This window comes from Athalia rosae, chromosome 1 (genome assembly GCF_917208135.1).
Source record: "Athalia rosae chromosome 1, iyAthRosa1.1, whole genome shotgun sequence".
NCBI lineage: Eukaryota > Metazoa > Arthropoda > Insecta > Hymenoptera > Athaliidae > Athalia > Athalia rosae.
The window spans coordinates 7,089,236-7,116,585 of NC_064026.1; the positions used below are offsets into that span (position 1 = coordinate 7,089,236).

At 41.0% G+C, this 27,350-nt stretch overlaps 1 protein-coding gene across 12 annotated transcripts; it reads right to left on the reverse strand.

Annotated features, from left to right (window-relative positions):
• Nucleotides 1-1,798: 1,798 nt before the first annotated feature.
• Nucleotides 1,799-27,031, reverse strand: LOC105686074 (protein unc-13 homolog 4B). 12 transcript variants are annotated; one of them, XM_012400660.3, is made up of 17 exons: nucleotides 26,396-27,031; nucleotides 13,156-13,405; nucleotides 7,061-7,225; nucleotides 6,782-6,960; nucleotides 6,660-6,704; nucleotides 6,164-6,323; nucleotides 5,550-6,073; nucleotides 5,315-5,464; nucleotides 5,047-5,184; nucleotides 4,758-4,955; nucleotides 4,385-4,676; nucleotides 3,748-4,302; nucleotides 3,343-3,649; nucleotides 3,093-3,167; nucleotides 2,628-2,751; nucleotides 2,347-2,540; nucleotides 1,799-2,282 (listed from the first exon to the last, which is right to left on the reverse strand). In XM_012400660.3, exons 1-17 carry the CDS (start codon nucleotides 26,527-26,529, stop codon nucleotides 2,188-2,190), a joined length of 3,585 nt encoding a protein of 1,194 aa, XP_012256083.2. In that variant the 5' UTR covers nucleotides 26,530-27,031; the 3' UTR covers nucleotides 1,799-2,187. The 12 variants fall into 12 exon arrangements, with proteins under 12 accessions (XP_012256083.2, XP_012256080.2, XP_012256084.2 ...); XM_012400657.3 differs by lacking the exon at nucleotides 26,396-27,031 and adding an exon at nucleotides 22,783-23,613; XM_012400661.3 differs by lacking the exon at nucleotides 26,396-27,031 and adding an exon at nucleotides 17,284-18,129.
• Nucleotides 27,032-27,350: the final 319 nt, after the last annotated feature.

Consider the following 27,350-nt stretch of genomic DNA (forward strand, 5'->3'; position numbering starts at 1 on the left):
CTACGTTATCCATCTTCAAGATTATAACGCAGGACAATCTGAATGACGAATTTCAACTTGAGAATTGTGTTATCGATTCAATTTCCATCGTTCAATATATCTACGACTATAGTTTGATACGTTTCGATTCAAAATTCTTCGGGAGCCGCGACTCTCGTTAGATTGAAGACGACCCAGCGATTCGGAACCGTCTTCAGCTTCCAGCAGGACCTTGACTGCGATCGTCATTGTGAACGGCAAATAACGCGCGTGGTAGTAAAATGCGTTTTATTTTTTACTCATCCATATCCCATTGGAGTCGTCACGACCGGAGGACAGCGGTCCTGCGGAGCGTCAGGAGCACCCCGAAATGGGCTCTGGTATTCATTAGAAACGTGACTGCCAAGCGAGTGGTAATATTACTCCGCGAACGGTCAGTTCAATGGACTATTTTAAACGCAGGATAATAAATACGGATTACGATTGTATCAAGCCTTAATAAATGGGAAGTAACGTCGTGACGTCGCAGCGTCGACGCGGCTTAGCGACACCGTGGGGTGGTCGAGGGGTTTCTTTTTCCTACCGTAGTTCGAACAATTTAGCGGGTTGTTTTGGAGCAGCGATGAGCCACCTGGGACCCTTTTTGGTGCACGGGATGTGTGAACCCCGAATTCGAAGCTGCAACCCCGAAGTCGTATTGAGAAACGAGAGAAAAAAAAAAGGGAATAAAAAATCTCACCGATCGAATTCACTCGCTCACACGTGCCACGGTTGTCATTCAAATTTCTGAGCTCTCCTTTATCATTTTAATTACGGGTCAATGCACAGTTTAAGGTCGCGCGTGCAACGAATATTCGAGCTCTGCTGTACGCATCGCGTATGCTAATTCAAACTATTCAAGTGATAAGAATTAAGAGGGGTAGTTGTCGATGTCGCGTTCCTGGCTTGTCACTCTCAGAAAGGATTTAAACGCAGCCCTTCAACCCTTTCGTACAATCGGGTGTTAGGTATTAGTGTTGTACAAAAGTTTAGTATATAGACACAGTGGAAGAAAAAAAAAAAATAATAATGAAACGTTTCAAAATTAACACGGTTCGCATGTCCTGGAACATCCACTCAAAGTTTACATCAGTTTGGACCGAATCAAACTGTTTAACATTTTACCGCCGTGAATGGGTTGGCGTAAAACTACATGGTTGTTTTGTTTGGAAATTAATTACAGACGCAACCCCTTTGTTACAATTTTGCACAGAAGATTCGTTTACCGGAATAAATTTTCGTCCGAAAAATCGATTCGTCGTACAATCGCCTCCGTGAAATGTAAAGTTCGTTACGTTGAACTTAAATTTCGTCTTGCTTCGTCGACACTGGGCTGAAATCTAGTTTTCTATAAAGATCGAATGGATTTGTCGCGGTAAAACATAATCGGAAAATGAGAAAGACCCTCACCCAACTTTCCTAGTCTGGGTCTCTTACTCTCGGATGGTACGGACATTTATCTCCTCTAGCAACTTATCGACCGCCAGTCGTATCGTGCTCTCGGCGGACGAAGCATCGACTACCGGGTTCGCTGAAACATAAGATTCTGGTTTTCAACTGGCACTTATCTCTTGCAGAGGAACTTGAACGGGCGTTTCGAATGCCGCGATGCATTCTCGTTTGCATTGTAGTTTATCGGCAGGAGATTCTGTAACCGATCCTCTGTTGAAAAATTTTCAGCACGACGGCTCCTCATTGATTTAAAAGTTCCAACGCCAGAAAAGAATCCGATTTTCGAACGCGATAAGATAGGAAATTGAAAGGAACTGTTGAAAGGGCATTTAAAATTCTTTATGTAATTTAATTCGCTTACTTGATAACATATAAATATAAGTATTTACAGTTTGATAATAAAAACAAAAAAAAAAAAATCGTACCATTAAAGATCGTATTATGGTTATTGATTTAAAATAATTATCAATTACGCGTGAAATCGTTTAGATAAAACAATTTTCGTCGCTTTATTTTAAGTAGCACTTTTAGTAGTCAGACTTGAAATTCTTATAACGTATACGTAGAGGTATCCGAAGCGTGTACATGTCGCTATGCACATACCATGAGATTGGATCATTGTTCGTTATAAGGCAATGGTGATTCGCATTTAAATAAATGCTGAGATTTTGACGAAATAGGAACGCGTTAAAATGAATCACGTTCATTTTCAGCTGCTTATCTGGTATTCATCTTACTATTTAGTTTTGAGATGAAATCGACGGCCTGATTGTCCCCTTTCCTGTGTTCTAGAGCGCGCACAGCGTCCGAATCTATGAAGAAAAATTGTACGTAGATATCAAAGATTAACCCAAAGAGGAGTGTAGAGATTCTCACTTTTTCCAACTGGTCGTGATAATTTCAGATGAATCTGTTCCAGCGAGTCAAAATCTCGGTCGGGACCCGTTTCCGGGATTTCGCTGAAGGCTAGGAACGCCTCAGCCATGAACCTTGTCCGCAAAAAATCTTTGTCTTTTACTTCAAACGCTATGATCGCGCCTTCCGTGTCTCTAAGTTCCGTTGGAAGCGCACTGAAAGAAGACAATGATTTGCAGACTAAATTTCTTGACAAGTCTGTTTCGTCGATTCAGTTATTTTCGATAAAACCCTCGACTTACATGGTGAAATTTTCGTCGAATAGCGGGAAGAGATTTTCCTTGTGCGTACGAGTCTTTGGCTGTTTAATTTGAACAAATTTCTCTTCGGGTAACAGCCGAATTTTCACGTACGGATCACATTTACCTGAAACGCAATTTTGGAATGTGAGAAACTTAGTTTGCGGGTAGAACCCGATTCCCGGTAGATGCCATTTTGCATGCACACCGACTTCATTTCGACAGAAATCGTAAAATTGGTCCCTAATGGCTGTGTGGAAGACGAAAGTCTGGTCAGTTTGCCGAAATATCGTGTTGCTAAGAATCACTACAGGACGATACCCATTCATCAATTATCTGATGCTGATTACGAGACATTTTACACAATTCATGCATGTATTTCAGATTCCGGACTAAGAGGGCAAGGCATTCCAGGCAATGATTGAAAGAATGATTTCATGAGAACAAGCTTATTTTCAATTCACATACTTGACCTCTCGTCTTTCAGTTTCACTTTAGATTTTGATTTATAACGGAGTTTTCGCTCAAGAGTAGACATCTTGCCTATAAAATTTCAATAAAAAATAAGCTGTATACAAGTAAATTGCGATTAAAATATTCGCCACGTCTTTCGTTCAACTGGTTACAATTTTTTTATCACCATACACGAGTACAAAAATGAACAACGAATAACCATTTTGCATTACGATAAAAATTGAGAAAAAAAATTTATTCTTACCGTTGCTGTCCATCGGCCTAAGATTTCTGGCGTTCATAATTTGTATGTTCAACGAGTTATCGATGAAATGAGCTTTGACGGTCAACTGTCCGTGTCTGGGTTCCTCCAACGCTTTTTGCTCCTGCAACCTTTCCTGATGGTACCGATGAATCAGAGCGGCGGTTTCAAGACCGTGGAGTTTTAGAAGTTCTTCGATTTTTTCGAGGATGTTGATATTCGACGTCTCGTCTGCCCCCAGATTGAAAAAACGAATCAGGGTGTGCAGGGTACGATGAAGGTTTGCGTAAAATGACGGCGGTCTTCTCTTCTGCAAAAAAATTATTAATAACGCGTTGATAATTTTGTTTGTTTTTTTTAATTATGATCTCGTATTCTGTGACAAGTGCGACGGTGTGAAATACTCACCTCCAAATTGCTATTGACCAAATCATAGAGTATCTTCGACATGATTTCCCAGATGACTAAAAGTACCCTTTCGAAGTTGGTTTCGTTCAGATTGTCATGCAATGTGGTGATATTGGAGTCGAGGTACTGCAGGAGCCTGTCCATCGCGTTACTGGTCGTGTCTATCAATTCCGCGCCTTCGGCAAGGTATCTGCTCATGGCGGGCATCATTTTCGTGGCAACAACTTCGAGCAACTCGACGATTTTATTGCTCACGGTTTCAGTCGCGTTATCGATAACGAGCTGCAGCGTTTGCCGACATCTTTCAGCCTCCTGTTGAGTTTTGTTGGCGGCCAAAGCATCAACGATACTTTTCAACCCCAGATCCTCGGCCAGAGGACCTATCGACGTCCGGATGTAATCGATGTTGTTAATCGCGAAACACCAAGCGTTAGAGACTTCGAATTTCTTCTCGTAGACACTGCCATTGTTCTCCATATCGTACATCAAGTCCGTCACCATTTCCGCCTTACGTGCCATTTTATCGGCGTATTCAACCGAACACCTGCATATATCCTGAAACATCGAAAGGGAATATATCGTCATGAGAATGAAAGGTTTTTACTCAAAAAGTCCCCAAAAATAAGTGGAAACTCACGTCGATAATTTTTGCGATGAACGTATAGGAGCCTTCGACGTCTGGCCAGGCCAATTGGGTCCAGAAAACTTTGATTTGATAAAAAATGGTGAGAGTATCCACGGCGCTCGAGCTGTACTGTACGCTGGAATCGACCGGTTGCAGTTTGTCGAAATCCACCGCACGTTCTATCCTTCGCAGGGCTTTGAAAACTGCAATGTCGAGCCAGTGAGCCACCCCGGCTCGGAACCATTCGTGGTAACTCTGGATTTTCATGTATTCCAGACCATCCGCGCATAGCACGTGACCGAGTCTGAGGAGCGAGTAAATCCCACGTCATACACCAGAAAGTTGGAAACAAACGTGGAAATAAATCGAAATATTTCTCACTTACATCGCGTATCTCTGAAGCGTCAAATACAGCTCGAAAAGTGTCGTACCCAGTCCTAATTCCTCGCTGGTTCCGTCGCTGTTTTCAACTTCTATCCTCTTCAACCTCGCGCAGACATCTTCGACGATTATCATGCACATATCGCTTATACGTTTCTCGTAGTGGATATACAACGTTCTCGCGTAGGGAAAATTGGTTTGCCTATAAATCGGAACAGCGAAAATATTATTGCTGAATTCTGACATTAGTGCAGGTCGTGAAACCCTCGCGTCATCGACGAGATTCAACTCACTTGATGAAGACCTTGTCATAATACTCGATGGCTCTTTGTAGATCGGCCCTGATCAGTTGTATAACTTTTATGTAATACTTGACCACGTCTTCGTCGGCGTCTGCGGTAGGTGAATTGTTTTTCAAAACGTGGTCGTACCTAAAGGAGAAAAAAATCGACATTGCAATAAACTTTATCTCAACGACACTAACGCCATCGATGATTAACGTAGAGGCAAAAATTCTATCGCTAAAAACTGAATCATCTCCAATTACGGTATGACACTCACCATTCTTCGGCGCCTTGGATGACCGTGTCCTCCAGAGCTTGCATTACGTCCGCTCTCGGTCCCTCCGGCTCTGGAAGCCAACCGTACATATTAGCCGGGAATAGGTCAAGATCCTCTGGCTTTTTCAGAGAGTCTATCGAAGACAAAATTCTGAAACAAAAAATTACCTTCAGTAAAAATATTTTAAGGAATGAGAAGAAAAACAATCGAACTGTCATTCGTCGACTGCCCTTACCCTAGAATCGCTGCCAATTGTGAGATCGTGTGCCTGTCTCCGACGGTGAGCCTTCGGATTTTTCTTATACTGTTGAGACATGAGTGGAGAAGTTTTTTTGTGGCGTCCCAAAAAAGTCTGGCTTCGTCGTCCGAAAATAGGCTGTTATCTATCGGCCTCAGTAATTCGACCGCCAGTTTGTTGAGCAAAGTAAAACTTAGAGGGTGTTCTTGGTGCACTCTGATGTACTCCACCCACTGGGCGAGGGCGACGTTACGAGCGAGAAGTCCGCGCTGGGCGCTGTGTTGTAAAATTATAGATTCCGCCGGAGCTGACCAACGGCCACACCAACAATATTTTTCGATTTTTTCGGTCTCGATCTCGTGCAAAAGTAAAATTCGTAAAAGGTGTCGGTGTTCCTGAGCGGCTACTTGCTCGTTGTGTTCCGCACTGAACGCCAACTTCAAACGAACCACGCCACGACGTTTCGATTTGTTCTTTTTTTCCAACGAATACCACGAAGTGTGGCCCACGACTGGAATATCCTGAAAGAATGTAAAATCTTGTTTTTCCAAAATTCACTTTATGGATGGATTATGGGCAAAATGTCACCCCGCTATCCGCTGTCATCTTACCTTCAGGGCTATTTGACATTTCCCGATGAATTCGTTGTCGTGATTGCCCGTCGTTGCGGTCAAAGCTATTTCTTTGGCAAGTTTAACGAGGCCACGAACACCCTTGACATCCTTCACTTTGCTCATCTTTTCGGGCACCGTCTCTGCCGCGTCAAAGTCCCTGACGATCACAAGGAAAGAGGGAAGATGAATAAAAATTTCAGGAATGAAAAAACTGAATGATTAATTATCCACCACGTGGCGATGGCGAATTACGTTCGAAGATAAAGCATCGCCTGTCTTGTGACTGATAGCGAACAAGTGCAAACGTGCAAAGTTCGCTCAGAGATGGATTAAAAGACACCATTGTGCAAATCTTACGTATGTTCGCAATACCCGGTTTGTTTCTGTCGTTCCACGTGCAACAAATAATATTGAGAGGAAAAAGAAAAGATGCGATCGGAAGCCGAGTAAGGGTGGATTAAGTTGATATATATACATCGTTCAATGCGCTCACCAGACTTCAAGGTTGAGGACATCGTTCTCCGCATCTTCCAAGGGCCTGGGAACAGTTGCGAAACTCATGTCACAGAAAATCCAAATTTTAAGTCGAATAGATGAGATAATGATTTAACGTACAGTTCGAAATGCTCCTCCCAAACTGGACTCAGAGTCGCTTGTTTCACGGCGGTATTGTACCGCCTGGTAGGCGCCGATTCGAGATACAGAGCACAGAATGGGTCGCTTTTTCCGTTCGAGTCTTTGGAAACCAATTCTTTGGCCTCTATCACTTCGACGTTGAGGTGCATTTCTGGCGCCTGAAAGTGCGAGCATTAATTGCGCTCAATGGTCGTTGACGAACGGAGGATGTTCGTGCGAGGGTGTAGGAGGCTGACGTGAAATCGCGAGTAATTTTACCTCCATACGTTGAGCTTCATCGAGGACCTGTTGGTGGGTTTCATTGTCGACCTTAAAAGCGCTCTGCAGGTGATTGAGGAGAGACTCCTGACTGACCTCGTTCGAAACATCGAAACCAATTTGATGCTGAGTCAGATACACCAGCGACGCGTACAACTCCTCTATCTGAAAAATTAGGGGTGGCGGGATCCTTATTTTTTGTCATCGGTTCAATCGTGAGGATATTGTGCGAATGGGGGGGAAAATGTGTAAAATCATTTCCTGCGCATTCGGGCAAAACGTGAAGCGTGTGATTTTCAACCATAACAGTATTCTAAAAATACGCAGAACGCGATCGAAAGTTTTGAAATGCTACTCCGAATCCGAGACTCGCTCGAAATTCCTCTGGTCAATTGATTTCGCGTTCACCGATTTCAAGTCGAGCATTTAAATAAATATAATTATGGTGTTTCGAAGATTGATAAAAAGTATAATCTCAAGTTGGTAAAAGTGGCGCTGTATTTTACTGACTCACTGTCATAGCCTGTATCATAGCGTTCGTTCTTCGTTCGAGTTCAGCTTTTGGAACGCCTCTAAAGGTGTTCCTCTTCCTGAGAAGGGTGCTCGCCCCGCCGGGCGTGGCTGGTCGTATGACCATGATGCGGTTTATGCGATACGGACTTTATTTATTTAGATTGAAAGTTCATCGGAGTTTTCACTTGACCCCATGATGGGGGGGGGTTCGTGTCCTTCTCACTTTGCACTCAATTGATTTATATAAGAGGCTGTAGGTAAACACAGAGAATAACAAATGCATCAGACATTCGAACGATCGAGCATTCTACGAGCAACGATGTGACGACCTCGTGACGCGAAGAGCATCGCTTTTAATTTCCCATTCAATTTTAAAACTCGTGTAATGCGTAAATTGACCACTACGCTCAGTAAAATGGTCCAGAAATTCACGCAGCTGGTCAACAGATAGGCCAACGCAAACTGATTCTGCATCAAAGACCGACGGACTATCACCCGAATATTAAAATGCTAAGATAAGATTTTCAACTTTGACCGTTTATTCTTAATCGTGATAGCTTGCGACTCGTTTGCGGACGACCATGTAGTATAAGTATTCTGGCACTCGCATTCGTACAGACTATCAATCGCGATATTTTACAACTACATTGACTTAGCTATCGAAGTGATCGAGATTTCGTCAATTTTTTTGAGGTTTCGGAGCAGAAGAGTTTATATATCTTTTCTAAACCGGATCATAATTCTGAAAACGAACGACTGCAGCGAGCGTTTGATTCCAACGTGACGGCTGAGTAGGAACCCCTTTAAATAAATCCCGCGAATATTGCCCTTTATAAAGAAAGTCGACGCATTCCCCACAAGTCATAGTCAGATTCAGACAAAGGTGACCCCAAGAAAGAATGCGCTACCGCCTATCCGGAATACTTGGTACTCTGCCACGCGCTATATGAGGAAAGAAAAATTTTCCGACGACTTTTCAATCGCTATACTTTCATAGAGATCCGTCGATGTCCAAAATTTCAACAATTTTCACTCCTTCGAGATTTCACTTGTTCTCATTCTTCTTTCTCCCCACACGCTTCGATCAAGTAACGTAGAACCTACTGACAGATGAATCTGTACATCTTTTTTTTTATTTCGTTCAAGCGATAAGGTCGTGAAGAAATGGGGCACAGAGCGATAAGAGACACCGCGCTGATCTAGACATTTGCCCTAGACCGCGAGGACCGAGTTGTCTAGTTGCAGAAATAGTTTGACTTTGCTTCTTAAGCGGCGTCTTGCCCCAGAAAGCTAGAAACACTTGTGCTCCGTATAATTTGAATGAAGATAGTAGCGATCAACAGCGAGGAAATAGAATTCGTAGAGAGCCAACCGACCGCAAAATTAACCGGTATATATTACACACTTACGTACGTACGTACGTACGTACACGTAACATCAAAAACGCGATAGGTACCACATATATTGCGTAAGAAATATTTTTAAAACACATCGCATGCAGCTGGTGAATATAACGACAAGTGGAAATATCGGATGGACATTAATAAATTCTACAAATGGAGTAAAATATAATATGATATAATATAATATGGAGATTGAGTGCATATATCGGGTTTCTCATAGACCCGTGAAGTTTGCCGGGTAGTAAATTAATTGCTGTGGTATATTAACTCTCATTGGTCGCAATTGTTTAAATGCATTGCGTTTGTATGTCGACCCGTTCAAATAGGATACGACCCAGATCGTTTTGAATCTATATTTGCGACGTTGGGTTTACTAGAGCCAATCTCATCCCCCTGAACAAGCGTTGATTTTTTCGTCAGAAAATTCTCGACGAAATTCGCTGCGCTTCTTACGTATCCTCTGTGATACAGGTAATAGCATAATCGTTGGCAGAAGAGGCGAGAGAAAAATCAAACCGGTGTACGAAAATACTGAATTATTTTTACATATTCAAACCGTCCCACACTCCGAAACGTTTTGCGGAAGATTCACAACTTGGTTAAAGCGCGTTAGAGATATATTTCAGATAAGTCAACCGAAATACGAAAATAAAAAAGAAATTTTATCGAGATTTGTGCACTTCAAATAATAATTGAATAGATAAGTCGTCATCTCATTCGTCATTCGGATTCATTTTTAAACTTCTTTTCTGACAATTTGCCAATTTTTATCAACATTCTCGCTGGTACCGTGTAACCCATTTTACGAAGTTCAGTTGGGTCACCTGCCCCAAATTTTCACCGCAACGATTGAGCCAGCATCTACCTTATTCCGAAAATTAATTTCTCACAATTTCAGTAACGTAATATTCACCGTAAACATAAACGTCTACCTACTGAATTTTTGTTTTCTCTATAGCAGAGAATTTATTTGTCCTGTTCTTTTTCTCTAATGACCTGTGATTCAAAAACAAACCAATTCGAAATTGATTGAAAAATAAAAAAAAAAAACAAAACAATTGCCTAGCTAAATAATTCACTACCTCAAACTACGCGTTTTCGTCCGCTTTCAAAAAAGTGAATTTCTACCGATCATGTTCGAAACACGTTATTAATTTTAGGTCTATAATTTCTGGGTTGCTTGAATTTGAATATTCATCGCGCTCTATACAAATGTAAATCCCGATGACCCAACCACCCTAATGATAACGTATAGGGAGAAAAAAATCGAATGGGAAATTAACGGAAACCATTCGGTGAGTCGTATTATAAAAACTGGTTGGATCCGATCGGAGACCACGTGCAAATCACATCGAAGTTTGTTATCCTATCGGAGAAATACACTTGCGCCGATGATCACGGAGCCGGAGGACCAGGTCGCCGAAGAAGAGACGACATCGTGGCGAACGCGAGTTCTACACTGCCGGGAATAGAAGCTTCGACGAGGGTTTGTCTACGTCGACGGTATCCTCGATGTGACGGTGTATCACCGACGTCGTACGTCATCCCCCACACAAACGGCGGAGCGTCAACGAAATAGATGAGGCTTAAGCGGTCAGCTGATCGAATCGAATACGGGCTCATCTCATCCGACCGTAAACGGCCTTTTCACTAACCCGCGAGGACAACTATCAGGCAATGTAACGCGGAGGAAACAGCGCGCTATTTTGCGGTCAGTAGCGATCTCCGTGTTCTCGCTTTTTCCATCTTTCGTTCTGATATTGGCGAATCCGTGCAGAAATCTAGCCGACGAGGAGAAAAAAAAAAGAAATCGAGAGGCTCACCTTATGGCGCGGTGCGACAAAAATTGTTAATTTTCAGTACCTCCGGTGTTATAGGAAGTTCCCACTTACCGGGCCTTGCCTAAATTGATTACAACAAAAGTATGTGGAACGCTCTTGTTAATAGCGTTTCACATTGTTATGCATGTACATATACTTTGACCCTGAACTCATCTCTCGTTCCGACGAGCGTACAAATGCATCGTCAAAGAACCGGTCAAGTGTTTGAATAGTTGTTATTAATTTTACACTCGGTCCGTCCTTTTGTCCGCATCTGTTAGGAGCCGATTGTAATCTAATTACTTTCGTTTCGATTGTCTTCGTTTTTTCAAAAAATTTTCTTCGTCATAACTATATTTAATTTATTTTCACAACAGCATCGTATAAGCCCGTAATCCTCTTCGCGTTAACGTGTATTCGAATCTAGAATGTATACAAACGAGACAAATTTACACCCATCGTTACACGTGCACGTTCAAAGGGATGATTCAAAAAATATATAAATCCTAACAGAAGCATAGCTGCATAATCACGTCATAATTCTAATCTAACGTACATAAGTATGTAATGCAAGGTATTTGTGTCATGAACAAATTCCACATATGCTTCAGCTTCGTTGTCTGGTACGTCGATATTTTTCTATCCCTCATATCCCGTCGGATAAAAACCAACGAGTGCGGTATAATCAGAACTATATATAGTTTGTTGATGAACCATTATAAATCTAGTTAACGTCAAACACATGCGCTGATGTAAACCGTCCCTTTCTAGACAATAGTCTTATCGACGCGTTGTCTTTTTCGTCTCACGGTGCGACAATCGTGAAAAGAATTTTTTATCGAACACGTGCGTATGTGCGTTACGGTGGAAGGTAGAAGGGAAAGACCAAAGGAAAGAATAAACTCACTCGTTTCACCTCTCGTTTTATGCAGAGGACCTTAATCGACCTGAGCAGCCGCATGGCAGCCGGAGAACTAGGAGCGAAATTCCAAGTCCGAGACAGAAGCCCTAAATTTCTTATCTCGAGGATCGTAATCTCCGACCCCGGAATCCACCCCCGTAGCAAAAGTTATTCCCCTGGCGAGCCTCCACATTATAGGAGCGTCGCGTCGCATGACCGCAACATCACGAATTCACGATAGCGTCTGATGGACTGACCGCTGCAATATCTACGGTAAAATGGGGTTGAAACTATACCACTCGCTACCCCTAACAACGCTCGCAACAACCGTGTAGGTAACCTTTCGAAAAATCGATGTACATTTATAGACCCGCGGTGCATGGAATACGAATGGTCGTGCCCGAAAGTATAAGGGGCTCGTGTAATTAATCGAAGATAATGTCAGCGGGCATGACGTCATGAAATACAATAATTCGGCTCGTGTCGTCGGAAGAGAGAAAAATTAAGTACGTCACGCACCACGTGGAAAGGCGAGTGCGTCACACACGCGATATTTGATTTGACTAGAAAATGGAGCACCTTCAGAGGTACCTGCGTAAGCCCTTTATCGTTAATTAAATGTACTTTCGTATGTGTATGCGATGCAGTAATTCGTCCTTACGTGACCCAGTTGAACGAAACTTTTATGTTTTGTAGATATTTACTAATATACGTCGGGCGAGTACAGGTGTATAATTATGAAATATATTTCGAGGGTGTGTAATTAGGATTATACATGGCTCAATTCGATCAGTTTAGCAAGCGTTATTGTACACATTATTTGTTAATTTACTCAGGCAAATTAAACGGGCTGGAGAGGAGGGCGGGGGGACGAACCACAACCTTAGTTTCTCACAAATGATGAGAGTAAATTAAAAATAGATGCATAATTTCCCGAAGGAATATCCGCTCTTCCCTACTGGTTAACGTTGGCATTTGATGGTTAAAATTAGCACCAACTCACGAAATCAATTATAAAGATCTTGGAAGCGCACGAATCGCGATTACGTCTGAATTGGATCTCTGCATTCCTGCAATCCACTTGTCGGAGAGATTTGAAACAGCGTTTGAGTTACAATTAGACTTCGTTCAATGAAAATTATAATCTCAAGTGATGTTCATCTGAATTATACATGCGATGATTATAATCCAAAACGAAAAAAAGAGGTGCGCATCGTTATAAGAGGAAATGAAATATTTTATTGCTTCAAAAATACTTGGAATGATCTTACACTTGTGCGTAATTCGTTTGTGGTTATTACAAGGAAAAAGCATTGGTCCATTGTCCTCCTCCGTCGGAAGTATGAGACGAGGGGGAAAAAATTGCGTTACTACAATTGGCGGATGCAGGATGATTCCCGTATTCCCTGGAGGATGAAAATCGATCTGAAAAATCAGTTCATTCTGAAAGGTACTTACATTCCAACCGACGGATTGCACGATAAGATTGTGGGAGCGTTCGTTCTCGTCGCGGTCGCTATCGGATTCCAAAAGAGCTTCCGTCGGTTCTTCTATGCTTCCTTCAGCGTCGCTGGAATTTCCTTCGTCCTTTTCTGCGCCCTCCGTGGCAGGTGTTGGCAGAGGACCTTCCGCCATTTCTTGGGCTCGTGCTTTGGCCGCCAAAAGCGTGCCAAGGTTTTCGAAGAATCCGCCATCGGCCTCTTGGATTCTAAAAATTGAATAGAACGAAATCGATATAATTATCACATGAACCACGTCCTTGGCTGCATGTCACTACTCAAGTTATGCGCATAAAAATTACACAAAAAACTATATGATCGTGCGTAATTGCAATCGAGCTTCTATCTATTTGAAAATAAAAAACTTAGGTATAACGAATCAATCTCACTATATGTAAATGTAGATAACGCTACCGGAAACTATTGCCACATTCGTGTAATGATATACCAGGAATTAATTATTCAACGGTTATGTTTGCTCTTTATTATCGGAGAATATCTCCGATTGTTCTCATCGCACCTGGGATAACTATCGGCTGAGCTGCGTAGGCGCGAGATACCTGTCGTAGAGACGCGGTTCAACCAATACGATTATCCCACCGTTATTTTTTCAGATCATGCAGATCGTAGTGTAAAATTATAATAGTTATATAAAAGCGGTCGCTAATTAGTTATCGCATGTTCGTAATTATTCAATTTCTACATCTCAAGCTGAATCTACATACAAGCTCATTAAAACTGAAGCGGATTCGTTCGTCACAGCTTTTAGCCGATTCACCTATTATGGATGAAGTTGTGGGCCGCAAATTTCCAATACAGCGTACCAACGGTGAACGGTTTTTGCTTCGGTGGTAGAGCGATCCGAGCACTGTTATTTATAATGACGTACAACGGGTGCGATTTCGGTATCCCATCCATCCTCGATGACCGGCCACTTGAAAATCCCTCACTTGTAACTATTCACGACAACTATCGATTTGATTGTACGAGGTCACAGAGTCGTTCTCTAGGCACGCGAGACTGATGAATTTATGAGTTCACTTGTTTCGGTGATTATTCAAAAGAACGGAACATTTTGTAGAATTTTGTTCGAGTTAAATCATCAGGTGACTCCGGATGTGCTGGTCGTTATTTTTCTTTTTTTCGATCGGCGTTCGGTCCCTAGCGATTTCTTTCGCTACTCGCGGGATCTATACGCTTATACCGCGGCAACGATCTTCAAAAGACTAACTGACAAGAGCTCAATATAAGTTATAATGAGAACCCGACAATGCAGTGAGCTGGTCTGACGTAACAAATTATACCATATCCTTTTTCCTTAACAAACCGCGATAAGACCAGCATAGATGGGTTTCGGTGAATTTATCGCGTTTTTACCCCATTCCTAATTTACTGCTTTACACACAGGTATGTAGGTAACCACAATTATAGAAAAAACATGTAGTCATAGATTCACAGGCATCTACCTACTTTCTACAAGCGAAAAGTCTGAAAACTTCGAACTTATTTACACGCCGTTCTTTTACACAAATTTATGCGCACATCTTAATAAATAATTTTTCGCGATTATTATGGGGATAACGCACCTGTTAGCTCCCTCACATCCATTGAAACTTTGCGTGAGAGTTGGTCACACGCAAAATTATTTCCGTGAAATGAAGATAAGATACAAAACCAGAGATGTGAATTCGAGACTTTTATCGAAAAAAAATTGTCGTCATTACAAACGGTCCAAATGGTTGTCCCGCGTGAGAAACGGTCTTCGGCAGCAGTTTCAAAAAACCTGTGCATTATTTTAATCCTTTTTTTTTATCGCTACACCGAATTCAACGAGGATAAATTTACAATTGTATGAGTAAAACGATTACGTAACGGGTTTATCTCATTGTCAGAATCAAATTTGGCTATTGCGTTTCGAATTGAACACTGCGAGGAAAGATTTGAAGAATTATTTTACAGGAATCAATTACCGATGACCCATTAATTTGATTACCAAGAATTTACACCAACTCTGGTTTATCGACGTATTAATTAACACTTATAACAGCGTACAGCGTCTCGCCGGACTCGTACGAGACAACAAGGATTCCAATATTCCAGAAAAACTGTGCGTTCCACATAATATTTTATGCCTCACAATTACGTGGCACATTATGCATTGATGAAGTGCTAGACCCATTACGGACTCGTAACAAAATAAAAAAAAAAAATATTTAACAACGCGACGAATACAGAGTCCGCGTTGAAACATATCTTTCGGGTCAAGGTTCGCGTTCTATTTGTTTTCAACAATCTATTCGGCGTTTTACTTGTAGCTACTTATTTTTCAGGGTATCCCGACGGATTTTCGCACTGCACTTTCGAACCCACTTTCGAGTTCGAAGTATCACGTCTGCCACTATTGCTGTGTGTTGTGACGTAACGACGACGAAGCAGAACTGCCTTTTCTTTTTCTATTCACCGTATCTTGTTCTCACTTTGCATTAGAGAACGTCTGCGAGTTTATGAACGCGAGAGTTCCGCTTTGAGTAACTAGACAAGAAACCTTCTGTCTTCGCATCTTTGTCTCCTTAGCAACAGAGATAAACGCCTACTTATGTACAAACATATTCATATGTATGTGTTTATATAACAAGAGCAATTTTGACCTACTAGTACCTGTTATTAGGAATACGAGCCGTTGTACGTTGATAGTTCGAACATACCGAACCGATCATACGTCGTACGTGCAAGCGGAATTAAAATTGAAGCAACCGACGCGATAGTATGTGTCGCACGATTAATTGACGCCGGAATTAACCCACGCAAAATGTTAAAGCCGTTTATTAGTCATTGCAATAATTTAATCCCACAATTTCCTATCCCTATTATGAACCGTCGCACGACTAGATCGCACTTGTTGCCATTTTTCTTCATCATCGAGTCAGTTAATCGCACTCGTTTATCTCATTGTCAGTCTATCGATTCGCAGAGAAAACAGAGTTCGAAATGCCCTCATAAATCTTGTGAAAAAGGTCGGGTCGACCGATCAATTCTACGACTAAATATTACATTCGATTTGCCAATAAAGACTCAATTAATTAGAGTGCAAACGATCGCATCTCCGTGTCGGAAGACCCGCCGGACATTGACCTGCGCTCCGGTCGATGGGTATTCGCGATCATTCGCTCCCGATGTCTCAAAGATTCTCGTTTTTCATTCAAATATATTTCTCAAGGCCGAGACTCATCTGGTCCGATGAGGTAATATCGTTGTTCCTCGAAGAGAGGTGGATCACAGCGCTCGACGGAGATTCGACTCGTTCGAATCGAACGGATACATTTTTAGATCGTAACTCGTAGATCCTTTGTCGTCGATTACTTGTACTGCCAACGAAAATTTTTTTTCAATCTTATCTACATCAGGCATAGCTAATTCTAGTCAGCGTGTATAAGAAACGGATGTGTCATGTGCTATTGCAGTCGCTCGTCAGCACGAAAACGTTAACAGCATGACGACACTTTCTCAGAATCATCATAATGGCATTTTCCGGTCTCGCCGAATCAAAAGAGCAAGTGTGTTAGATCCTCGCATTCCTCTCCCATGGAATTTTGAACCTGAAAATTTTCTCATCAGATTTAACGACGCACAAAATAAAAATTCATCAATCCACCTGAATTTTAACCCGGTCTCGAGGCACACATTGCTAGAGATTAATTTGCTTGAAGTCCGATGCAGATATCTCGAATGAAGATAAAGGCCAAACGGCCTTCCGATACCTGATTTCAGCCGTAGAGAGTTCGTTCACGTTTGGGCCACTGTCTTTCTTATGCCAGTGGAATGAGACGATCGTTATTAGCTTCGCACAATCGGTAAAATCAAACAATAGACGGTATCTCATTGGAAGTCAAGTCACAGTTTCAGCGACATAATCATTTTACATACGTACGTGTGAGTAATTATTTCTCATGTTGTTCATTTCCTAGCTATTGATCATTCGCTAAATATCATTTCAAACGAACCGGCCGTTAGACACGTGCCCAAGTGACAAGTTCTACTCTTTGTCTATTATACTGAGTCGGGAAACGGTTTTTATACCACTAGATACCTTATTTCATGTTCAGACTTTATATTCTCATCGTCGGCGTCGCGCGCTTCCTTATCCGCGACGATTTTTTGGTAAAATCCTTTCCACATCGCCTCTTCGTCCATGATTGAGGAAGGTGGGTCGAATCTGATGTAGGTATCCAGTCACACTCCGCGAGTCGCCGAATTAATTTTATCCAAGGTTAAACTTTTATCGCTGATTTTGTCTGTTCTATAGTCGAATTTGTGTATAAATAGAATGTAACTGTTGGTTCTCCGATGAACTACGGATCGATTGATTTTATTTTAGAGATTTAAAACTGCAGCGAGTATCGTATAATAGTAATTTTCTTCGATGCCGTTTAGCGTAGTTATAAATATAAAATTTCAAAACCGCAGAGCTCAAAATACCGATGATCACACGCACGAGCTTTTTATTTCTTGCAACTAATATAATTTACGGTAAATACTAAATATCTTCCGAATTGGGTTGAACTACCTCTAACACTTAAAAAACGTAACTATTGCTTTTCAAAATCAAAAACTCAAAAACCGTCACAACAATGTCTGTCAATAAGAATTTCAATCTTCCACCCACTGACCATTGTTGCTTTGTGCCACCCGGTACCAGAATTCACTCTGGTAGCGAATTTCACTCCGTCAGAGGACGACACCGTCCGACACTGGTTTTGATAAGGGGATGATAACACTCCGAAATACAGAGATGAATTTTTGGCGGTTTGCGATCAAATTCGATCAGACGTTGCGGGACCACCAATCGTTTGTCAATTATCAAATAAACTCGTTTAAACTCAATTGCGACAACACCGAAGTAAACGTCCGTTTGCCCGACTCAAGAGAGACTTGCCATACCTACTGACCGGCTTTTTCGCACTCGCCTTACCTTAGAGATCGAGTTGTGAATTGAATAAGTCTTCCACCTCCAGATGACGATGCGATGACGACTCACCGATTACGTACATACGCGGTACGCGCAATCGGGATTCTGAGACCGTTGCATACTTACGCCGGGTATAATAAACGAGCTGGAAGTTTCATGACATCATATGTTTGAATTAATTTGCGAATGTAGACGCACGAACTTATACACCTGCTGCGGACATATTCCATTATTTTCTCAATCATTCAGTTTTTTCCCCCTAAATTATCAGTCGACTGAGTTCGCGAGCCAACAAGATGAAATCTCACGATGAAATTTGATATTTCATGCAGGATTTTATTTTATAATCCCTCATTTTTTTTTCCCTCCTCTTACCTGAAAATCTGATACTTCGTAGAGGAAGAGGAATATCATCCCTGTTTGAATAAAAATTCCAAGTGAATCAGTAGCTTCGCTCATCCGAAAAACGATTTTCCGTTTAAATAACACATGAAAAATTAACTTAAAATAGATTTGAATGGATGATAACTTTATGAGTTAATTTTTTATGTATGATGAACAAATTCCAAATAATAGGGGATTTGATGTCAATTTTTTATCAACATGCACTCGTATGTACCTTCCAAGCGCTGTAACTTGAGAACTATTGGTCGTAGAACGAAAGCTTATTGTAACTTTTTTGTAGCAAATTAAATACCCTTCGAAAGCCTTATAGTCATTTCCCGCAAAAAAATTGTTTGATACTGAAAAATTGAGCGAAGCCACTGATTCACTTGGAATTTTCATTCAAACAGAAATATTCCTCTTCTTTTATCAAGTATCAGATTTTCGGGTAGGAAAAGAGAAAAAAGAAATATCGACTAAAAATGAAACACCCTAATGCTCATGCGAAGGAAGTTGAAATCTTCAGACCAGTGAGCCACCTTGTGACCAGAACAACGTCAGAAAGACTGAGATATTAGTGATCACGTCTACAAGAAAGCCGAGTCAACGCTTGCGCAATTGTGAAATTATTTCGTCCAATCGATCAATAGATAACTTGGTTGAATTCCAAAAAAATTTCATATTCAATTTGATTTTTAATTTTTAATTTTTTGTTTAAAATTCGAAAATGAATTTCCAAATTGAGCTACGAATCTGAATTTCCAGAAGCCACGGTTTATAAACAAAATCCATGACTACGAAATCTTCAGAATTTCAATGCATCATCAAATTCCGACCATTCGTTCCCGAGATACGACGGTAAACGTGATGGCGGGTTAAGCTGCTCGAGGTTTCATATTTTAGCGGGCTGGACCCGAGCGCTCTCTATCTCGTTCGTCTTTCTACCGCTCTGCGGCGAACCGCCTCGCGTCCTACGCTCCCACCACGCTGAGCTTTCTCGCACCAAAATCCATATGTAAAAATCATTGGGCAAACGCAGTCCGCGCGGAGTTTGGGTCCAAAGCTCCGGCTCACCCAATCAAAAAGAAGTTCGCATCAGCCAATGCGAATTTCCTATTTTTACACGTGCTTCAGGCATCTTGACTGACGGCACGTGCCACGATACATACATAATTTATGGCTTTTTAATAGGTGATGAGGTGTGAAATCACAGTCCTTGTTTATGTCTTGCTCCCATTGTTAGCAGGTGTCAGACGAGCTGTCATCACCTGATTAAGATCTTGTTCACACCTCATACATCACCCCTTTCATCCACCTGATCGGCGGCATCCCTTTGCGGCATTTCTGCGAATTCTATGTAACCGATTAAGGAAGAAAATGAATAAAAATTCAGTATTTAAATGGTTCAGGGTATACTCAGCGAGTTCATTTCTGTCCATGAGGCCATACTGAAGCTTAAGATCTTTAGTACAGAAACAGAGGCACAGAGTGTACATCAGAAAAAAAAAATTCCAGATAAATTTTTCTTCCCTTGCATCGTGTTGTAATGCATTATAAAAGGTAGACTGATGGATTTGTAATAAAACAGTCGGTCTTTGTAATTTCACATGCATAATTAGAGTTTTTTTTTGTGAATCTACCGATTTTCCCCATCGAGATATCTCAATTTTTCTACTCCAAAAAGCGAAAAATTGGCGATAACTCGATTAATTCTATAGATGGATTCCTCTGATCAAAATACATGGAAATAACATATAAACCCTAGTAAAAAAAATGTTGATTTTTGGGCCAAAATAGAAGTATTTTTAAAATCGATGAAAAGACATTTTTCTTACGTATTTTGACCCCAGAAATCCAAATCTAAAAGTTAAATTGATCTATTTTAAAAATTGACCGAGTTATCGCCAATTTTCAGCTTTTTGGGGTCAAAAATAAAAAATCGATTTTTTAGACTATCCTAATGTAATTCGAGCTCAGGAATCCGAATCTGAAAGAGAAATCGATCTATCTGCAAAAATGACCGAGTTATCCCCATTTTTTCGCGATTTTTGGCATAAATTTGAGGATATCTCGAAGGAAAAAAATCGTAGCTCAATTTGGACAACGGATTCGTGTTCCTGAGGTCAAAATACATAAGAAAAGTGCCATACGATCAATTTTTAAAAATAAAAATTTTTGGCCAAAATTTGAAAAAATCGTAAGGGGTACCCCTTGGAAAAATCTCAGATTTTGGCCAAAAATTTTTATTTTTAAAAATTGATCGTATGGCACTTTTCTTATGTATTTTGACCTCAGGAACACGAATCCGTTGTCCAAATTGAGCTACGATTTTTTCCCTTCGAGATATCCTCAAATTTATGCCAAAAAACGCAAAAAAATGAGGATAACTCGGTCATTTTTGAAGATAGATCGATTTTTCTTCCGGATTCGGATTCCTGAGCTCAAATTACATTAGGATAGACTAATAAATCAATTTTTTATTTTTGACCCCGAAAAGCTGAAAATTGGCGATAACTCGGTCAATTTTAGAGATAGATCAATTTTTCTTCCAGATTCGAATTCCTGAGGTCAAAATACGTAAGAAAAGTGTAATACAATCAATTTTTCAACTACTTTACTTTTGGCCCAAAAATCGATTCTTTTTTTGGCTTCTGCAAGAGTAATCTCACGTATAATCAGCTGAGGAATCCAAATCTGAAAGCCAAAATCATCTACTCGTGCAATCGATCGAGTAATCATCAATTGTTCGCTGTTGGGAGCAGAAAAATTAGAAGACATATCGATTGGTTTTAGTCGTAGACCCACTTTGATTTGTCGCAATCCATGCATGGGTCGAAATATTCGAATTCCTCGGTGTACGAGGAGCCCGAGCTTTGCTGGAGTCAGCGTAGCCAGCAGCGTAGCGCTTTGTTGTGAGACGTCACCTTCGGGGCTCAGCAGAGGTGACGCCCCACAACAAACCGCGCGCCCGTGGCTACCTGACTCCAGCAAAGCTCGGGCTCCCTCGTAGACCGATGAGAAAAGTGCCATACGATCAATTTTGAGAAATAAAAATTTTTGACCAAAATTTTTTATTCTTTAAAATTGATCGTATGGCACTTTTCTTACATATTTTGACCCTAGGAAGAGGAATCCGTCGAGTAAATTCAGCTGGAATTGGCTCTCTGCGTGTCGACTATATGGACGTAAAGATGGTTTCGATATGGTGCACAGTGGGTGCAGTGGATATAAATCTAACTAGAGATATGAATGTAATTGAAGTTTACGTACATACGTACTCTCCGTGCCGACATATACCTCTACGTACGATATATACCGCAATACATAATAATATCATTCCCCACTTCCTTTTAGCGAACATCGTGGTATCAGCAGTACAATTCTCGACGAGAGACTTCCACGCGGCTGCAGGAAGTTCATTATTTACTGTACGTATAAATGTATACAGAAACGCGATAACGAAATCATATCCTTGGCCTAACAAATAACGTACTAGGTATCTCAGGTAGCGATGATTTAGCAATTGAAAAAAAGAAGAATAGAACGGAACGACCATTGCCATAGTAAAATCAGGTGTTATCCACCTTTGTAAAGATGCGCAGCGTTCGGTCAGCCCATCATATACGGCGAGGAAGCCATCGCGGTTGCAAAAGCGGCGATATACCTGCGTTAGGGCGGTGATAGCCATGCTGAATAATTGTTAGGCTCCGTCGAGTTTGGCCGGAAATAAAATCACGCGTGCGTGAGACCCTACGCACCGGCAGCGTACCTTATTTTATACAGGTAGCACTCAGGTTGCACGATGTTTTGTTCGAAACTGTATTGCTTGTCTGACTCACCTGCGGGGGGTGGGGGCACGTGTGTTCGTAACCACGGAAACACCGGCCATGCTTGACAAACGTAAAGTATACCCCGAGTAATTCATTCGGTATTTTACCTGTACGTAACAGGGGAAACACCGAGTAATCATCGGGTGCGATGACCTTATGCACTATGAATGAACTTGTAATCGTAGGCACGAGTCTAAATAAAAATGCATCGTGAAAATCGGTAGCCTCTAAGGGGTTCACAATGGCTACCGATTGATGTGCACAGAAAGAATCAAAATGGCCGACAGGTTTTTGACGGTGTTTCGATTTCCCGGATTTTACATAACGTGTAATTGATTACAGAAAATTCCTGATCGGACGCACATGAGATGAATAAAAAATTGCAAGTTCGGTTCTATTCACTCACCCAGTCATGATTTTGGGAAAAACTTTGCTCCGAAAGTTCATGAGGACGTCGCGTTTGAATCTGCACCAGGCGGTTCTGTTCTTCGGTTTACAGTACTTGTGCAATATACTTTTGATGATAATGCTTTCGGTGATTTCTCTTTTACGCACAACTTCCCAGTCCTCGAATAAATCATCGTTATTCGGCGCCTCGTCGTGGTCAATAACGTAAAAAAAGTTCTCCGGATACTTCGTAGAGGTCGAAGAGGACGTCGATGCCCTCGAGCTTTCGGAACATCTTTTTCTCACGTAAGGAAACTCGCTTTCGACCGAAATAATTTGAGAGTCCGTCAATATCGAATCTTCGATGTTACTGTTGTAGAGTCCCCTGTCTCTCGCATTTTTTTTCGGAGAGTAATCGATGTTCATGTTTCTCTTCTTGACGTTATTGTTCAACTCGACATCTCCACGCTTCAAATTCACCCCGAACTTCTTTGTCGACGTCATCATCGATATTTTATTAATTTCAATGGTTCGTCAATTATAAAGCATAGCACAAACTTCGTAATAATTAAAATTTCCACTCCTTTTTTCTCTTGTCAAAGTTATTCAATTTCCGTTGTCACCACGAGTGTATACTGCATCACTATGTAAATTACACAACGTTGAAAAAATGTGTCCATCGTTATCGGCACTGGTTGGACATTGAGGATGGAGAAACCGTTTAGTTTCGCGAGACAATTATACATTAAAATAAAATTATAAAAAAACGCTAAAATCTACTCGTTCGGCTACATCCTGTAACCTGGTGTACCGTGAGTAACGATCGATCGGTACGACGAGTAAGCACGTGCGTTCACAATGATCGAACTCACCGAACTGAACCCCATATATAAAACCGTAGCGAAATGAACTCAACGCGGCCAACGAAGTTCTCTTCTGAACGTTCACGCGCAGAATACCCAACGGCATAATATAATGTCCACCACCAAGAGACCCGCACATCCTTTGCTTGATATCGTTATATGTACCTATTTTCGTCATCTGACGGACTCTTCAGATTATCAAGAAATCTTTATCGCCAGACACTTCACATGCTCTTTTTCTTTTTCTTTTTCTTTCTCCTTTCGCTTTTCTTCATATTTTTCTACGATGCTCATTTTACATCCTTTTCTAAAATTGCGAACTTGATCAGAATCATGGTTTACATTCCGAGGTGAATAGAGGACTATTTGTAGCAATTTATTTTTCGTTTCTCTTTCCTTGTATCATGGTGTTCTGCGATCAGCGTCGAACGAAGAGAATAACTCGGGTATCGGATGGAAGATTGAAAAATAATTCCTGGTACGGCCAGAATCTTCCATACACGACTCCAGAAATCTCGTGCGTATTATTTTCACCGCTAATTCGCGATAATAAATGTCGCGTGTACCAACGGATGTCCGGGATTCCGTTATCAATATTTCAATATCCTTCTGCGCCTCCGCCGTTGCAGGATAACGCAATATGTACATTTAAAGTCGACTAATCGCGAGACGCGCATCTGGTTCACGATCTTCTTACATTAAGGACGCGTAATCTGCTCATTCGCTGTATGAGTTACTTTTCTTTCGTCATCTCGTTATACGGTTGGAAAAAGTACCAGGTTCGTTTAAAAGCGTACAGATAAAATGAAAGATTATTGCGATAACAACTTGAAACTACGGCGCAACTTGTATTCGTCAGCAAGGGCCATCCCCGCGATGCAGTGCAGTGGCCGCGGAGGAACCACAGACCTTGGAAAATAAAATTATGATATTTATATAGTTTGCGGTCCGCATAGTCACTTTCCTCACATGGTTTTTATTTTCGAAATATCTTGTACAGTTCATGGATATAACCCATCCGTCGCGAAGGATGATAAAGGGAAGGATTTCACGTGAGAATTCGACGTAATCCTGATGTGATATTTTAACTATCGAAAACCTGCGGCTAGATTTTGTCTACCGAGGCCATCCAACCCGTTGGTCATCGAGTTGTTTGCGGATATATATTATATCATCGCCGATAGTAGCGTTGCATTTTTATTTTTACCGATGGTTCTTTCAATTGATTGAATTCTAGTCACGAGGTATGGTCTAAACACACGGTGCACATGTGGTATTATGGAACAAAGCGTAAGACGAATCACGCGTTAAATGCAGACAATAGCGATACCTCCGTCTGAATATTTAAGCGACGCCACCATTTATTCGCTCGGACTTACACTTGAAGTTAGAACGTAGAACTAACAATGGTATGTCGAGTGTTGGCCAACGGCAGAAAGAAAGTAGATACTCTTCCTGGTTTATCTTTGTCGATTTATTCTTTCGACGAATTGCAGAATCAAAGGGTCGTTATTTTATAGTGGGAGTGTTTGATTATTATTCGTTCCTGCTCGCGATGTATAATTTGACGTCGTTTCCTTTGTCCTGCGATAGTTGTACTTCAGTACAGCGCAATGCCTACGAAAAGCTCGGATGACCCTTTTGTCAATTTACATTATTTCCAGGTCTTCCCGTCGCCAAAGTTTTTAACGGAGTCATATTCAAGAACATTAACCTGAACACGAGACAAGTTTCCGGGAATATCCAATTGAAATAATGCCGAAACGTAACAGCGTTGTTCTAACTCTTATAACCGCAAACCGCAATCAATTAAGAAAAATTAAGAAAATACTCACGTCCATCATATTACGAAAAATTATTCAATGTACATGATGTATGCGCGTTGAATGGGTATTAGACTACATTAGAGTAGCTGTATCAATTTGAAAAATAATTGCATTGCGATTATTGATGACGATATTTCTTCTCCATTTATTTTCAAAATATAATACCTCGTGACAGGATATTCATGTGACGTCGGCATCTTCATCGGCATTGCGTAATATTGTAATCTCATGGAAGACTATGCAGCCTGCGGTCAGTTGTAATTCAATTTACATCTGTATGCGGTATAGTATAATCACGGAGACTAGATTATAATTAGATTGCATACTTGTATTTACAGCAAGTTACGCACTCGGCGATAGATAATAAAAAAAACCAGGATAATTTGAGACCTCATCCATACGTCTCTGAAAATCTTCGTCGTAAGAACCGCTGTGGTGTTGGAAACAGTGACGTATAAATTTGACGTCATCCATGCGGGGAGTTCCCCGAGACGAAGAAGATTTCTTTCGTCCCGCACGAGATTGTTCGCAAATATGTAGATTATCGTGCAGTTTATCACACACGGACCTACGCTTCATTCAGGAAATTACATCTCAGATTCGCCGTGTTGTAAATAGTAATTGTCTCTATCGCTTTAGAATTTGCAATTACTTATATAATTGTTACTCCTGCTTCTATGATGAATGATAAACTACTCACGATATACATCTAAGGTAGTTCCATATAGCATCACATTATGCGATCATGAGTGCGCTCCTCGGACTAATGAGATTACAGATATTATTTCAATCATATTGACTATACAGTTATCTTCGGGAAAAACGAAGGCGGACCAAAAATTTGGTAAAAAGCAAAAATATCTTTTATGACGGCTTAAAGAATGGGACATTTTTTGATTAATTAGGAAATAAGTACGGAATAAATTTATAAATTTATACTCACTCTGGGGTGCTGACCAAAACCATGGCCGAAAACAATGCGCGGGCTGCAGCATTTTCTTCTGCAGAAACGTCGAGTACTAAATTTCCATCGGCTGGTCCGCGATTTCGTTGTTTCCAAAAGGCCCAGGATCTCATCCTGCTATATGAGCGGTGAAAAAATCCTCACGAAAAATTTAAGTCTTTGGAAATCCACACCAACTATCCCGAGAAATTCACTCGACTCTCTATATCAATAGGAAAAGCTACCAGAGCGTAGATTATTCAACCTTTCTTCGCTAGTCGGCGACGCTGATTGAAAAAGTGTCTCATTAAATGTGAGTCATGTGAATATATTTACACAGAGCAGACAATGGTGCCGGCGATATTAGTGAAATAATTCAGTTATGAAAACTTCACGAAACCGGCGTGTATCACTTCAACTTCTTGATACCGGCACACCCTTGAACGGACTCTTATAAAATGAGATGCAAAAAAAAATTTGTTTAATATCAACCTGCATATTCAGGATCAAATTTTAACGTATCACAATCATGATGTAAATAGTGTCTGAATACTCTTTAAAAATTTTATGCACTGCGATGGAACCTCGAATCAAAGCGACTTCAACGGAAGAGAATCGCGTGACAACTAGAAGAAAAATATTATTCCTCTCGGTTATCTTTAGGAACTTGTATAGGTGTCTGTATGTACATACGTACGTGCTGAATGTCTATATGGCATAGTTAAACACAAAAAAACGCTAATTGTACAACAGGTAATTTTCTTGCATGAATAATCTCCACACTGTACCTTCGTGAACGAGGCAAAGTTCGCCTTTCATAGGTATAAATCGATATCACAAGACCAATTTTCTTGCACATAAGAAAATCTACCGCCGCCACCGATCCGTGCGAGCGATCTCCAACGATGAAACTAATGACTAGATTTTTTCTGTGTCATTATATCAGTTAAATTTG